Below are 15,890 nucleotides of genomic sequence, written 5' to 3'. Positions count from 1 at the left end.
CGTGCAAAGTCACACGACTTTTTTGATGGACAAAGAGGAATTTATTTGGTATATGTTTCCATCGTAGATTAAGCACATGTTTCTTATCGGATATGTTTATCCTACTCAATTGTGCGCATAACTTTTTTTTTTTTTTTTTTTATGCAAATTCTTAGAATTTATGTGCATCTTGGTGTTTCCGTAGGTTTTTTTTTTTTTAACGCGATTTTCCAAAATGCACATAAAAATAGGTGGATGGAAACATAGCTAGTGAAAGCTAGATATTACAGTTTATAAAGGTTTAAATCTGGATATTTTTCTTACACAAATGCACCGCTCCACTTAAGAAGCTTCACCGCTCCTTTATTAACCCCCACGGAGCAGTGTGGAGCACTTTTAATATGGATGGATGCACTTTTTGGGCTTCAAAATCTCGACCCCCATTCACAGCCATTATAAAGCTTGGAAGATTGTTTTTGTCTGAAAGAAGAAAGTTTTATATACACCTAGGATGGCTTGAGGGTGAGTAAATCATGGGGTAATTTTCATTTTTGGGTGAACTGTCCCTTTATGTCTCATTTCTTTTAATTTCTCTCTCTTCACCCATTCTCTTTCTTCTGAAGAGGGCTGAGCAGACTGTATCTGGTAAAATCCAGCGTTCCCCCAGTGCAAACACGGAGGATGCTTTCTCAGAGATGGACACATTGGTAAGACTGGTTGCTTGTCTTTTATCTCCCTCTTTCTCAGTCAGTAGTTAAACCTATAAAACCGTATCTTCTGTGAGCTTGTGAACTTGTATTTATTGAGAGGTTAATGCTATAGGAACTCAATGAAGTGGAAGTGATTTCTGACGGGACCCCTAGCATTACTTTATCAGTGGCAGAGAGACCCCGGACCCCACAGAGGAGCAATAGCACTAACATGCCATCTCCCAGGTTGGTGTTTCACATAAAACCTGTATTTAAAGATGAAAATTTGTCATTGATTACTCCTTTCAAACCTGTATACATTATTTCTTCTGCTAAACACAAAACAAAATATTTTCAAGATTTCAGTTGTAAAATGTAAAACATTGTTATGTACAGTTCTGGCATGATATGAAATTATTCATACCGTGACATTTTGTTCAAACCGCCCACTCCACAACTATTCTATCCACAAATATGTACATAGTTATTTTTCTTTTACTGAGATTTGCTACAGTTCATGAAATTATACTCTTAAATAGGATTGTTGCTTGGTTTTTTTAGACCCTTGTGCACATATTGAGATGAAGTGGAGTGTGTAGCAAATAATTAAAAGCAGCTATGCAATTCTCCCCAGACTGGATGGCAGTCATACCCCCAAACAGAGGCGAGGGACCCCTATGAAAGAGAGACAGCTGTCCAAACCGCTCAGTGAACGCACAAACAGCTCGGACAGTGAGAGATCACCCGAGCTCAGCCTCACCCCTCAGGTAACAACCTACATACACACACACACACACACACAGTGCGAGCTAGCACTCTTCTTAAGTTGATCTGACTGAAGCTCAGCAGAATCGATAAACCCCCAAGGGCTATTTGCTCAGGAAATTGTGTGTTTTTGTGTGTGTGAGAGGGCAAAGCAGAGAATATGGTGATGTCATTTGGGCCATGCGTGAGGATTAGTGAGCGGGAGGAGTGGGTGTGATGCTAGAGGAAGGAGAGAGAGAGAGAGAGGGGCGATAATTCTACTTATGTAACTCTGTACTAGGTCTGGCATGATTCAACACCTGGCTCATATGGCAGTTCACTTTTGTGCGGAGGTGTCAAAACATACTCAAGGGCCATCGTGATAAAGTGCCGTTTAATAAAGTGCAGTTTATTAAAAATTTCACAAACACATTTTTGTTGCAGAAATGATTAATCAGTTGTGACCCTGGACCACAAAACCAGGCAAAGGGTCAAATTTTTTTTTAATTGAGATTTATAAATCATCTGAAAGCTGAATAAATAAGCTTTCCTTTGATGTATGGTTTGATTGGACAATATTTGCCTGAGATACAACTATTTGAAAATCTAAATATTGAGAAAATCGCCTTTAAAGTTGTCCAAATGAAGTTCTTAGCAATGCATATTACTAATCAAAAATTAAGTTTTGAAATATTTACGTTTAGAAATTTACATAATATCTTCATGAAACATTATCTTAATATCCTAATGATTTTTGGCATATAAGAGAAATCTTGTAAGTATTGTTGACTATTGCTACAAATATACCTGTGCTACTTATGGTTTTGTGGTCCAGGGTCACAATTAGACAACATTTAAACTTGAATAGATGGTCTACAGTTAAAAATTTTGTGAAAAGAGATGTTTTAAAAGAAATCTGTTGACCAAGCATTTATTTAATCAAAAATAAACTAAAACAGCAATATTGTGAGACATTATAATATACAGTCAGGTCCATAAATATTGGGACATCGACACAATTCTAACATTTTTGGCTCTATACACCACCACAATGGATTTCACGAACAAAGACTGTCAGCTTTAATTTGAGGGTATTTACATCCAAATCAGGTGAACGGTGTAGGAATTACAACAGTTTGCATATGTGCCTCTCACTTGTTAAGGGACCAAAAGTAATGGGTAGGGATGGGTACCGAAACTCGGTATTAAATCGGTCTCGGGGCTAAATTATGAAAGACCAGAGTATCGATAAGCTCTGACGTTATCGGTACTTCTGTCGGTATTGGAGAAATTAAGAAAACACACACATTTATTGTTTCTCTCTCTCTCTCTCTCTCTCTCTCTCTCTCTCTCTCTCTCTCTCTCTCTCTCTCTCTCTCTCTCTCTATATATATATATATATATATATATATGTCGCCAGCTGTTTTTATGTGCAATAATATTCAAACATTTGTCTATGATGCATTTTTGCTATGCGCAATTCAGAAGCCAGATCGCGCTCACGCGGAGGAGCTTCAGCACACGCAACATGAAAGTCCTGTTTAATTATGATAGAAGAGAGAACCAACTATTCAAACATCTGCTCACACTTTAGGCCTGTGGCTGTTATATTAAGCTAAGTATTTTTTTTTTTTTTTTTTTAGATTTTGGCTTCCAAGGATTATAGCCGCATTTCTTCTAGCACAACTCCCTTCCCTTCATAGCGGCGCGGATTCGTTCATCCGAATCAAAACTTAACATTTGAATCAGCTCAATCAGTGATTGTTATAAAATGCCGTCTTTACTGTTGCTACATTGCAGGACATATTTGATAGTAAAACGTTGAAAGTATCTGCTGTTCCCCAGGCTGAAATGTGTGTGCCTGCGCGGCGGCGTGCTCCAAAACGGACAAGCACACTTTGAGCTTCGGGCGCGTCGAAATAACACACAAAAATATGCCAAAAAATACACACACAATGTGTCAAAATGGCCGGTTATGAGAGTCTTCACTTTTATGTTTTAAGTGGACGAGAACAGTTGGGAGAAAATCCGATGTGTGTCAGTATATTGTCTTAAAGTGTCAGACTGGAGCATGAGCCATCAATGTTAATCAAAGAACAAAATGCAAAGAGAAAATCACCCACAGCTCTTAATCTGAACAACGTTATAGCTTTAATAAACATAAATCTATCAGTACATACAGTGAAAACTATGCAGTGCTCATTTACATTTGATTACTTTTGTAACTATTACTTACCTGAACATTAATATTAGTAGACCTTCATGGAAAAATGAAAGCACTGTTTATTTCATTTCGTTTGTGTGTTTGTTTTATTGTATTTGTCAGTTTGTTTTACTTTGTTCATGTTGTTACTGTATCTTATCTTATGTATATAAAACACTAAAAATACCTGCACACTGGTGCATTTACAAATTGATGAAGTGCAGGCATTTTTAGTGTTTTATATACATAAGATAAGATACTGTAAGAATATGAACAAAGAAACAAAGTAAAACAAAAAGTACTGATAAGAATACCGTTAAAGTACCGGATCGATAAGCAGTATCGATAAGAGTAGTAATACCGTTAAAACCTTAACGATACCCATCCCTAGTAATGGGACAGAATAATAATCATAAATCAAACTTTCACTTTTTAATACTTGGTTGCAAATCAATTGCAGTCAATTACAGCCTGAAGTCTGGAACGCATAGACATCACCAGACGCTGGGTTTCATCCCTGGTGATGCTCTGCCAGGCCTCTACTGCAACCGTCTTCAGTTCCTGCGTGTTCTTGGGGCATTTTCCCTTCAGTTTTGTCTTCAGCAAGTGAAATGCATGCTCAATTGGATTCAGGTCAGGTGATTGACTTGGCCATTGCATTCACAGTCCACTTCTTTCCCTTCAAAAACTCTTTGGTTGCTTTTGCAGTATGCTTTGGGTCATTGTCCATCTGCACTGTGAAGCGCCATCCAGTGAGTTCTGAAGCATTTGGCTGAATATGAGCAGATAATATTGCCCGAAACACTTCAGAATTCATCCTGCTGCTTTTGTCAGCAGTCACATCATTAATAAATACAAGAGAACCAGTTCCACTGGCAGCCATACATGCCCACGCCATGACACTACCACCACCATGCTTCACTGATGAGGTGGTATGCTTAGGATCATGAGCAGTTCCTTTCCTTCTCCATACTCTTCTCTTCCCATCCCTCTGGTACAAGTTGATCTTGGTCTAATCTGTCCATAGGATGTTGTTCCAGAACTGTGAAGGCTTTTTTAGATGTCGTTTGGCAAACTCTAATCTGGCCTTCCTGTTTTTGAGGCTCATCAATGGTTTACATCTTGTGGTGAACCCTCTGTATTCACTCTGGTGAAGTCTTATCTTGATTGTTGACTTTGACACACATACACCTACCTCCTGGAGAGTGCTCTTGATCTGGCCAACTGTTGTGAAGGGTGTTTTCTTCACCATCAGGGAAAGAATTCTTCGGTCATCCACCACAGTTGTTTTCCGTGGTCTTCCGGGTCTTTTGGTGTTGCTGAGCTCACCGGTGCGTTCCTTCTTGTTAAGAATGTTCCAAACAGTTGTTTTGGCCACACCTAATGTTTTTTCTATCTCTCTGATGGGTTTGTTTTGTTTTTTCAGCCTAATGATGGCTTGCTTCACTGATAGTGACCGCTCTATGGATCTCATCTTGACAGTTGACAGCAACAGATTCCAAATGCAAATAGCACACTTGAAATGAACTCTGGACCTTTTATCTGCTCATTGTAATTGGGATAATGAGGGAATAACACACACCTGGCCATGGAACAGCCGAGAAGCCAATTGTCCCATTACTTTTGGTCCCTTAACAAGTGGGAGGCACATATGCAAACGGTTGTAATTCTTACACCGTTCACCTGATTTGGATGTAAATACCCTCAAATTAAAGCTGACAGTCTGCAGTTAAAGCACATCTTGTTCGTTTCATTTGAAATCCATTGTGGTGGTTTATAGAGCCAAAAATGTTAGAATTGTCGATGTCCCAATATTTATGGACCTGACTGTATATTTTCCATAGCCATTTTCTATTTAAATATATTTTAGAATGTAATTTATTCATGTGATGCAAAGCTGAATAATCAGCATCATTACCCCAGTCTTCAGTGTCACATGATCCTTCACAAATAGTTCTAATTTGTTGATTTGGTGCATAGGAAACATTCATCTATTTTGAAAATGGTTGTGCTGCTTAATATTTTTGTGGATTTTTTTTTTTTTTTTTTTTTTTTAATGAATAGAAATACAGATTTATTAATTTCATATCATCAAAATCTTTTGTAACAACGTAAGTCTTTACTGTCATTTTAAATCAGTTTATTGCACCATTGCTGAATAAAAGTATTAATAAAAAAAACAGAACAGGCTTTTGATACATTTACATTGAATAAAACTAATAAAATATGGAAAAATGTATATAGCTGAAGCAAACACCTCACCTCATTCTCTTAAAAACTAAACATAAAATATGCCTTGCAAGGATGAACCAAATTAATTAATGAATCAGTGACTATTTTGGATTCATGAACTGTTTAAACACAAATTCTTTAAAAACTACATTTTGAAAGCAGCTGAGCTGCTGTTACACTTTTGTGAAGGCAGGTAAAATTCCTAACAGCGGAAATTATACACTGCACCTTAAAGTTAAATGCTTAAAATGCTAGGCTGAGAAAATGAAGGCAAACAAGATGCTTTGTCATGTGTGTTTTTTTTTTTATCTAGATGCCCAGGAAGATAGTGTATGACCAGCTCAACCAGATCTTGCTGTCTGACAGCACTCTTCCTGACAGCCTTATCCTGGTCAATGGCAGCAACTGGCAAGGACACGTAAATACCAGTCCATTTCACTTCCTATGTGCCTGTCTGTCTGAACTTAGCCATTCTTGTGTTCAATTAATAACTGCTTTAATTTGACGTTGAACATCTGTGTTGTCAGTATCTTAGCGCATGCTGATGTTTTTATCCATTCTGAAGTAGAGTAATATGACTCTGTGTGTGTTTCTGCAGTATGTGGCTGAGCTGCTGCAGGCCCAGAAGCTGCCGGTGGTCTGCACCTGCTCCGGATCAGAAATCCAGGCCGTCCTTTCAGCCCTGCTCACACGCATACAGAAATTGTAAGTTTTAACTGTGGTGGAATCAGTGAGAATAAACACAAATGTGACATGACTGGCTGCCAGCTCTCATGATGTTAAATCTTATTCATAGTTGTCAATATGAATTGCATTGTTTATCAAAGATCGTAGCATGTAAACAGCAATTGCACTGCATACTGCATTGGCATTCATATTTTCATTGTTCATCCTTTGTTCTCATAGCTGCAACTGTAACTCCATCATGCCCAAACCGGTGAAGGTGGTGGCGGTTGGAGGTCAGAGCTACTTGGGAGCCGTCTTGAGATTCTACGTCTCTCATCTCGCCAACAAGATGTCTGACTGGCTCAGCCACATGAAGTTCCTTGTGGTGCCTATAGGTGTGTATAAATAACACAATGATACTGCACACAACAATGACAAAAGCTTTCCAAAACAGTCAACTGTATCAAAAAATGCAGGATGTATCATGTGAGTGTCTCCACAGGCTCTCACCCTGTGGCCAAACACCTGGGTACTTTGGACAATCGCTACAGTTCTTCCTTCCTGGACAGCTCATGGCGAGAGTTTTTCAGCCACCCAGAGCCTCCTCAGACTGGTAAGTAATAATTTGTTTAACCCTCTACAGTTATTTCAAGAGTCAACTCGATGTGGATAATGCAGCATTTCTATTTCCTGTGCCTGTTGAGATGTATTGTATTGGTGATCTGTCTATAGGCTTTGTTTTTGTATCTCTTCAGCTTCCTCTGATGACTTTTTGGATGTGGCCGGGCGAATTCTACAATACATCAACGGATCTACTGTTACTCATCAGCTTCCCATTGCTGAGGCCATGCTGACCTGCAAACATAAGACGTTAGTGAGATGATTTCTACCATCCCATCATTTCATATATTTTTTTGATTATATTTTAATCATATATATATATATATATATATATATATATATATATATATATATATATATATATATATATATATATATATATATATATATATATATTTATATATATATATATATATTTATTTATTTTTTAAAGTAATTAAATATAATGAAGTAGTTTTTTTTTTTTTTTTAACTCTTCTAGGCAAGATGATGATTCCTACCAAAATTTTGTTCCATTTGTGGGTGTGAGTACATTGTTACACTACTGTTCAAACGTTTGTGGTAGTAGTAAGAATTTTTAAAGCCATTTATTTGAAATATAAATATTTTATAACTTTATAAATGACTTTACTGTTACTATTGATCAATTTAATGCAAATAAAAAAATAATGACCCCAGAATTTCTACAGAAATGTATATTGCAACATTCCACAATCACCATTGAATTTCCAGTGATGAATAGATTGATATTTAATTGCAACAGGTGGTTAAGGTGGGATTGGTAGAGCCCAGCCCAGGATCTTCAGGTTTGTCATGTTTTTTTTTTTTTTGCATCCATCTACACAAAAATCACCAGTAATATTGTATTACCATTAAGGATGGGAACAGAGAACCAGTATAGTTTGGCTCATAAGAGTCACTTGTTCAGAAATCAGTGCATTTTAGCAAATCAAAAACATAGTGCCACAAGTATAGTCTGATTCCCGAATTAAGTGAATTCCCGATAGTTTTTTTTTTTTTTTTTTTTTTTAGCTAATCTAAACACACAACGCTTATCACTGAAGTTAAATTGCATATTTAGATCCATATTTCTTTATTTATAAAATAAATACCACATTTTTCTTTAATATGTAGTTAAACAATTATCTGAATTTTCTGTGCAAAAAAGTATGTACACTTTTTTTTTTTTTTTTTAATGAAATTCTCATCACTTTGCAGTGAAATTTAATTTTAGCTTTTTTCCAAATATTTATTTGACCCATTGTAGGTGGAGATTGTGAGGAGGGTTTGCCTTTGAGTTTGGCAGTTCCATCAAAGTCTCCACCCGCTCATGGATCTCCTACTGGAATGATGAAAGATTCTGCAACGCCGCCTCCATCACCATCACTAAGCGGACTGGCTGCACTAGGGTTTGTGTACAATATTGTACAGAAATCTGCACTGCTCTGCTGTTTCTCACATTGCTTTTTCTTAAAGCTGTTATCTCTTTAAAAATGCTTGCCTGGTAAAAAAAAATCTGTTCAAACTGATTGTGCTATCTAGGAGCCCCAGCATGTCTTATGGTATGGATGCCATTGGGCTGCAGGTGGATTACTGGGTTTCGTCAGGGGCTGAGAAGCGCAAAGATGGCGAGCGGAGAGACACAGGCAATAAGATCACTTTGAAGTGTGCGTTCAAATCCCTACAGGTTAGCCGACTGCCCGGCTCTTTTGAGCTCCAGACTGGCTCTAACACCATGTCCATGACTGTGGTGACCAAGGAGAAGAACAAGAAAGGTGAGATGGTCTACTAGATTTACACACTTGTCCATTTGCGCACTGGAGAAAGGTCACTTGTGTTTGTTTGCCTCCATACAGTGTTTTCTAGCCTGTAATTTAATTTGACATTTTCTTTCTTGCCCTCTGCTCTTTTATTTATTTATTTATTTTTTTTTTTTGGAAGCTAAGCCTTTTTGTAGCTGTCACTGCAGTGCTACTATTGTTGTTGCTTTCCATATTCATGTACCAACTATATTTACTCACATTGCCTGTCTTTAGTCCCGACCATCTTCCTGGGGAAGAAGCCGAAAGAGAGAGAGACAGAGTCAAAGAGTCAGGTCATTGAAGGCATCACAAGACTCATCTGCTCTGCTAAGAATCAACAAATCAGTCTAAGAGGTACTTATCGACAGCTTTTCTCTTTGTTTTTGTTTTAAGTGATGAAAATAAATTTGCCCAAAGATGACAACGAAATAGTCCAAATTTGAGGGATTAATGTTAAAGTGATAGTTCTCCCCAAAAATTATGTCATTAATTACTCAACCTCATGTCATTCCAAACCTGTAAGACCTTCGGAACACAAATTAAGATATTTTTGATGAAATCGGAGAGCTTTCTGACTCTGCATAGACCGCAACAGAGCTACCACTTTCAAGGCCCAGAAAGGTAGTTAGGACATTGTTAAAATAGTCCATGTGACATCAGTGGTTCAACCGTAATTTTATGAAGCTACAAGAATACATATGTGCGCAAAGAAAACTAAAATAACTTATTCAACAATTCCTCTCTTCTGTGTCAGACTTCAATGCGCGTTCACGAGAGCACCACGCATGCATGCGATTGCTGATGCAGGAGATGGCATTCTGACGTAGAATCCGGATGCACTGCACCGAGGAATGCACATGTATCAGAATGAGCTTTATTGCCAGGCATGTTAACAGGTACGAGGAATTGGTTTTCATGACAGAAGCTTCCACAGTGCAACAGAATGACAGTGACGGGACAAAAACACAGATAATAAAAGAATAAAAGGGAACAAGTAAATAGGGAATAACAATATACAAATTGACAATTGTACGTACAGGTATATTACAATAGTTTTGTATGCACAGGTATATTTTGTGCAAATTTGAAATGTAGACTAAGTATGTGTGTTAAGCGTATAAATAGTGTTGTGTATTCCAAAATTATTGTCAAGTGTTCATAAGATGGATTGCCTGAGGGAAGAAACTGTTCCTGTGCCTGGCCTTTCTGGTGCTCAGAGCTCTGTAGCATCGACCAGACGGCAACAGTTCAAAGAGGAAGTGTGCTGGATATGAGGGGTCCAGTGTGATTTTACCAGCCCTTTTGCTCACTCTGGATAAGTACAGTTCTTGGAGAGTGGGGAGGGTTGTACCAATGATTCGCTCCGCAGTCCGGACTACCCTCTGTCAGATTTCGTAGCTGAGCTGAACCAGACAGTTATTGAAGTGCAGAGGACGGATTCAGTGATGGCGGAGTAGAACTGTTTCAGCAGCTCCTGAGGCAGGTTGTACTTCCTCAGCTGGCGAAGGAAGTACAACCTCTGCTGGGCCTTTTTAACAATGGAGTCTATGTGAGTGTCCCACTTCAAGTCCTGAGAGATAGTGGTGCCCAGGAATCTGAATGACTCCACTGTCGTTACAGTGCTGTTCATGATGGTGAGTGGGGGGAGTGCAGGGTGGGTTTCTCTTGAAGTTCACGGTCATCTCCACTGTTTTGAGCGGGTTGAGCTCCAGATTATGACTGCACCAGACAGCCAGCTCTTTAACCTCCTGTCTGCAGGCAGACTCGTCACCGTCCTGAATGAGGCCGATCAGTGTGGTGTCATCTGCAAACTTTAGGAGCTTGACAGAGGGGTCTTTAGATGTGCAGTCGTTCGAGTAGGGGGAGAAGAGCAGTGGGGAGAGAACACAGCCCTGAGGAGCTCCAGTGCTGATTATATGGGTGCTGGATGTGAATTTTCCCAGCCTCACTAGCTGCTGCCTGTCTGTCAGGAAGCTGGTGATCCACTGACCGTTTACACAACGTTTTCAGCCAAAAACGGGAAACTTTTTTTTTTTATGCATTTTGCTTGATCGTTTACACAACAACGGTGTTTTGGGGGCTGAAAACGCATATTTTTGAATACAGGTTTCAAAGTGCAAGTTTTTGAAAATGCCGCTGTCGTTTCCTTGTAAACACCCAATACGGAAATCTTTGAAAACGGTGACATCATGTGCATGCGTAGTACGTGTTAGGTATGTAGACATGCGCAGTACGTATCGATTTTAAAGGCAAGTGCGAACAAACAGACGCAACAATGGCAGAGTACATGGTTAGTTATTGCTGCTCAAGAGTTTGCTAATGCTTCTTCAGCAAAGTGTGGATTTACTTCACCAATATTACAACCAACAGCGGAGACGCATCATATAATCATCACTTCCCTACAGGTACTGTTTACTAACAAGGTGACAGTGCCAACTACTGGCCTGGCATATGTAATAGTGTTTTTGGCCGTTTTCGCGAATGTGTAAACGCAAATCGCTTTGAAAACATTGTGTATACGTGAAACTTTTTAAAAACGCAAGGGAAAAGCTTTCCCGTTTTTGACTACATCGGTGGGCCAGCACCAGTTTTTCAAATGACTTCATGACCACAGACGTTAGAGCCACAGGCCTGTAGTCATTTAGTCCTGTAATTTTGGGTTTCTTTGGGATTGGGATGATGATGGAGCATTTGAAGCATTTAGGGACTTCGCACAGTTCCAGTGATCTGTTGAAGATCTGTGTGAAGATGGGGGACAGCAGGTCAGCACAGGATTTCAGACAGGCTGGTGTAATGCAATCTGGGCCTGGTGTTTTTTCCTCTTCTGCTTCTGGAAGACCTAGCGTGCTGATCTGAAGTGCAGGTGTGGGGGAGAGGGGGGTTGCAGGAGGTGTTAATGGTTGTGTGGAGAGGTGTTCCGAGCGGGTGTGGGGTGTTTTTTTTCAAACCTGCAGTAAAACTCATTCAGTTTGTGTGCCAGTTGTTTATTCTCCACAGTATGCACCGTGGTACTGTTGTGAATGCCGACCTGACTGGCCTGGAAGAGAACAAATCATTGAATAAAGTCATTATTTTTGTTTTCTTTGCACACAAAGTATTATCGTAACTTCATAACATTATGGTTGAACCAATGATGTCACATGGACTATTTTAAAGATCTCCTTACGACCTCTGGGCCTTAAACATGGTTAGTAGCGTTGCTGTCTATGCGGGTCAGAAAGCTCTCGGATTTCATCAAAACATCTTAATTTAAGATGAACAAAGGTCTTATGGGTTTGGAATGACATGAGAGTAAGTAATAAATTACACTAAGTTATAATTCACCCAAAAATTCTATGACCACTAACCTAAACGTCTTTGTTGTTTATGGCCCTGAAAGGTCTGGGACTATTGGCAAAATGTTTAGGTTCCATTTTCCTACCTTGAATATTGTGTATTTACCCAAATTCACATTCAAGTTATATTTTTAATGCCTCAGCGATTTGGACCCTCTGTATCTAAAGCCATTTGACTCATGAGATGAACATGTTTCAGTGTCTGTAGATGGAATGGAGTGGAATGATGTGAAGTTCTTCCAGCTGGCGTCTCAGTGGCCCACACATGTGAAGTACTTCCCTGTGGGGTTGTTTGGCTACAACAAATCATCGACCTAGTGACCTCTGGAGGGAAAAACAACATGGGAAATTTTCCCGACCCTGCTTGCTGCAGCCTTCAGATGGAATAGAGGGCCAGTTGTTGTTCTTGAGGTGGTCATGCTTACTGTACGCGACGGATAGTCAGACGAGCCAAAGTGGGAGATGTTGAATATCTCATCTGTAATTGGTGGGATTAAATGATCTTGTTTTGGCCTTTAGAGGGCCAGAGCAGACAAAAGACTTGAGGATAAATAATGTGGGTTGAGAATATTATTTATTAATCTTTTCTACCAGTGTTTTGTCTGCTGTGCGATTCATGACGCAATAATATCCCAATATTGTATTGAGTTTATATTTAAATAGTACTTGATATTAGCGATTTAAATTCTTTTGTTGTACAACTTTAATGTATGAATAGTGTTACTTCACCTGATTGAATCTGACATCCAAAGCTTCTCAAAGACACTTTTTGTAAAATAAAAAAGCCTTTACTTTATTAAAGAAACTTTAATAAAGTACATAGACTTTGTCTATGTATATAAAATTCTTGTCCACTTGTATAGAAATATATTTGCTTAAGTGATTTTAACTATGTAGTAATCAAAGCATGTACTGTATGTATATGTGCTTACATCAGGGTTTGTCTAAGCTGCTATGGACACCTAATCCATTCCACTGTGGTTCTGAGATTTCTTTGCCGCTATTAATTGATTAATCTGCCATGACTAAAAGTAATCACTAGTCTCTACCTCCCCAATGCCATCCATAACAAAGATGATTATCTGAAATGACTAATAATAAGGGTAAATGTGAATATGGTTTATTTTGTACCTTCCAAGTGACCTAAAGACGATGTCTGGAAATCATGGTACCATTACTGCCTTTCAAAATCTGTTGTTAAACCTAGTTAGTTTGCATGATGCAGTATATTGATCAGTATGATTGCAGTAAACGTGGTTATTTTGATAACACCCTCTGCATGTGAAAAGTCAGTATTGTATATTTTGGTCTATAAAGCTCTAGTGTGATATTTTCACATTTACGTTAAATGTAAAATAAGTAATAAATCTGTTTTATTTCACTTGTCTGTTAAAATGTTCGAATGGTGAAAATGTGGACCCTTGTTGCATTATTTGTAAGAAATGGGCTCAGCTGAAGTTCATCATTTAGCACAATGGTTTTCAAACTCAGAAAATTCATAAACGATTTAAGAAAACAAATCCAGTTAATATAGTAACTAACTTTTTTTTTTTTATTTTTTTTATTTTTTTTTTTATTTGGACTGCTGAAAATATTCGCAGTAATAAATTACATTTTAAAATACATCAAAATAGAAAACAGTTTTGGGTCTGTGCCAAAAAGTTTACAAGCCCTGCTTCAGCAGATGCTTACTTATTTAACACTACAGGGACAGGTGAACTATTCACTGTGTGTTATGGAGAAACAGTGAGAGGGAGGGTGGGAGATAAAGGGAGAGAGAACGAGAACTGCCCCCCATTGATGCCCAATAATCCAGTTATGCCTGTCCAGTCAGAGCCAGTGAGGTTTGAAGGAGGAAACGCACTGACCTGTATGGAGAAAAGCACACACACGGATCCTCTCAGTGATGGGCTGTACAGGATGGAGGCTCATCTGGCTGGCCTGCTTGACGTCCACTTTTATTCAATATGGTGCGTGTTGATTTCATTGTTAATATTAGACTGTTAAATGTTGAGAAAAAAAAAACATTTACACAACTGTAGAAAACTTCTGCTTGATAACTTGTAGAAAGCTGATTTCAGTTTTGCACATTTCGAAACCAGGATTAACTGTATACTGTAAAACCATAATGTTGTTCATTTTACAAAACCTTTAGAAATCAGGCTTATTAGGTGTGATGTTTAAATGAGGTATCATAAAACCAGAGTGTAACAAAGATCACAAATGTCATCTGAGCTTTTTTGTAATAAGTATTTTTAGTGTAATGTTACAATAATTGAAATATTTGTAATTTGTTTTAGAAGAAATGAACCCCATTGTTCTCTCTGTTGGTGTAGTTGTCCTTGCCAAGGCTGTCAGCTGTAATTAAGGCTTTAGAGTCACTGTGCTTTCTCACACACACACACACAAAGGCCTGGGGGTGGCAGGATAGTGGGGGTGGGACTCATCATTACAGTAATGAGACAGCCATTGAGATGGAAGGAAAGCTTGAGAGCTACACAACAGAACTGTGGAATAAATGGGCCTGCAAGGGATGTGTCATTGTCAATTGTTTGAAATAAGAAAAATGGCCACAATTCAAGTGCAAACGTGCATTAAAATGATCCCGCTTGAGTGTTTCCCTCTACCCCATCCAGGTGCAGTCCGGGTGACCGTGAGGGAGACCGTGTAGAGGTTGTGCAGGGAGATTCTGTCACGCTGCCCTGTTCATTCTTCACCATGATGCTCTTGTTCAGACTCGGCATCATCTGGACTCTAACCCCGACTCACCCATACAGGTCAGTCTATTGATCTATCCATCTATCTATTCACTTTACTAAAAATTTCATAGAATGAATGGACTGAAATATGACAATGATCAACTAGAAGACATTAAGGCCTAATTACACCGAGAATGATAACTATAATGTTAACTATGACCAAGATTTTAAAATAGAGAATAATGGAGTCCATAATTATAACGATGATAATAACACAGGGGAACAATATTGAAGGAAAGACTGATTTTTATTTATTTATTTTTTTTCACCTGATGGACAATTAGAACACTGACGGACAATTAGAACACTGACAGCCAATCAAATGAATCGTATCGGGGCCGCAGGTAAGAGGGAGAACTCTGATTGTTCAGTTTAGTGAACGAGTCAATGCAAGAGAATTAATGCATAAATGATTAAAACAGACAAACTTGCAATCCAGTATGCAAATATTTTCATAAGCCACTAAAAAAATGAAAAGTTTCATCTTTTACTCCACACCATGTCGTTCCAAACCTATGAGTATATTTTTGTTTTCTGCTGACAGGGTTTCTGTAAGTTTCACAAACGTAAATGTAATCTCTTATAAGACTAGGTAAAGAAAATCTGAGGAATAAATTAAACCCGTCAATATGTTGTCTTAATGAACATATCAAGTGAGCACACAAGTTGTATTAGCAACTCTTCAAGGTTTGAAAATACAACTGATTTCCATTTACTTTTCCATTAATAAAAAAATATCTTCAATATAGAAATAACCTTTACTGTACCTTCTGATCACACTGCAAAAAATGTTGTTCTCCCTCAGGATTTTGGTCTTGCTTTCCAGTCGAAGCATTCTTAGATCAAGATACATTGATATA

At 38.4% G+C, this 15,890-nt stretch overlaps 1 protein-coding gene across 2 annotated transcripts in view; it reads left to right on the top strand.

The window, feature by feature from the left end:
• LOC306855798 (phosphofurin acidic cluster sorting protein 1-like) overlaps positions 1-13,651 on the top strand; it is a 32,482-nt gene extending 18,831 nt beyond the window's left edge. Inside the window, exons 11-25 of one of the 2 annotated variants that reach the window (XR_013782960.1) lie at positions 603-686; positions 802-914; positions 1,303-1,435; positions 6,161-6,265; positions 6,446-6,552; positions 6,754-6,908; positions 7,016-7,126; positions 7,269-7,383; positions 7,616-7,658; positions 7,898-7,940; positions 8,402-8,543; positions 8,677-8,909; positions 9,171-9,290; positions 9,691-9,832; positions 12,471-13,651. Coding sequence is in view for 1 of the 2 variants with exons in the window: in XM_079394677.1 (XP_079250803.1) it covers positions 603-686; positions 802-914; positions 1,303-1,435; positions 6,161-6,265; positions 6,446-6,552; positions 6,754-6,908; positions 7,016-7,126; positions 7,269-7,383; positions 7,616-7,658; positions 7,898-7,940; positions 8,402-8,543; positions 8,677-8,909; positions 9,171-9,290; positions 12,471-12,589 (1,623 nt within the window). In the remaining variant the exon portion in view is untranslated. The remainder of the gene's footprint in view (positions 1-602; positions 687-801; positions 915-1,302; positions 1,436-6,160; positions 6,266-6,445; positions 6,553-6,753; positions 6,909-7,015; positions 7,127-7,268; positions 7,384-7,615; positions 7,659-7,897; positions 7,941-8,401; positions 8,544-8,676; positions 8,910-9,170; positions 9,291-9,690; positions 9,833-12,470) is intronic. The other variant, XM_079394677.1, reaches the window with a different exon arrangement.
• Positions 13,652-15,890: the final 2,239 nt, after the last annotated feature.

Source organism: Barbus barbus (assembly GCF_936440315.1).
Source record: "Barbus barbus genome assembly, chromosome: 36".
Taxonomy (NCBI): Eukaryota; Metazoa; Chordata; class Actinopteri; order Cypriniformes; family Cyprinidae; genus Barbus; species Barbus barbus.
Note: the sequence above shows the minus strand (reverse complement) of the source record. Positions and strands in the feature narration are given on the sequence as shown.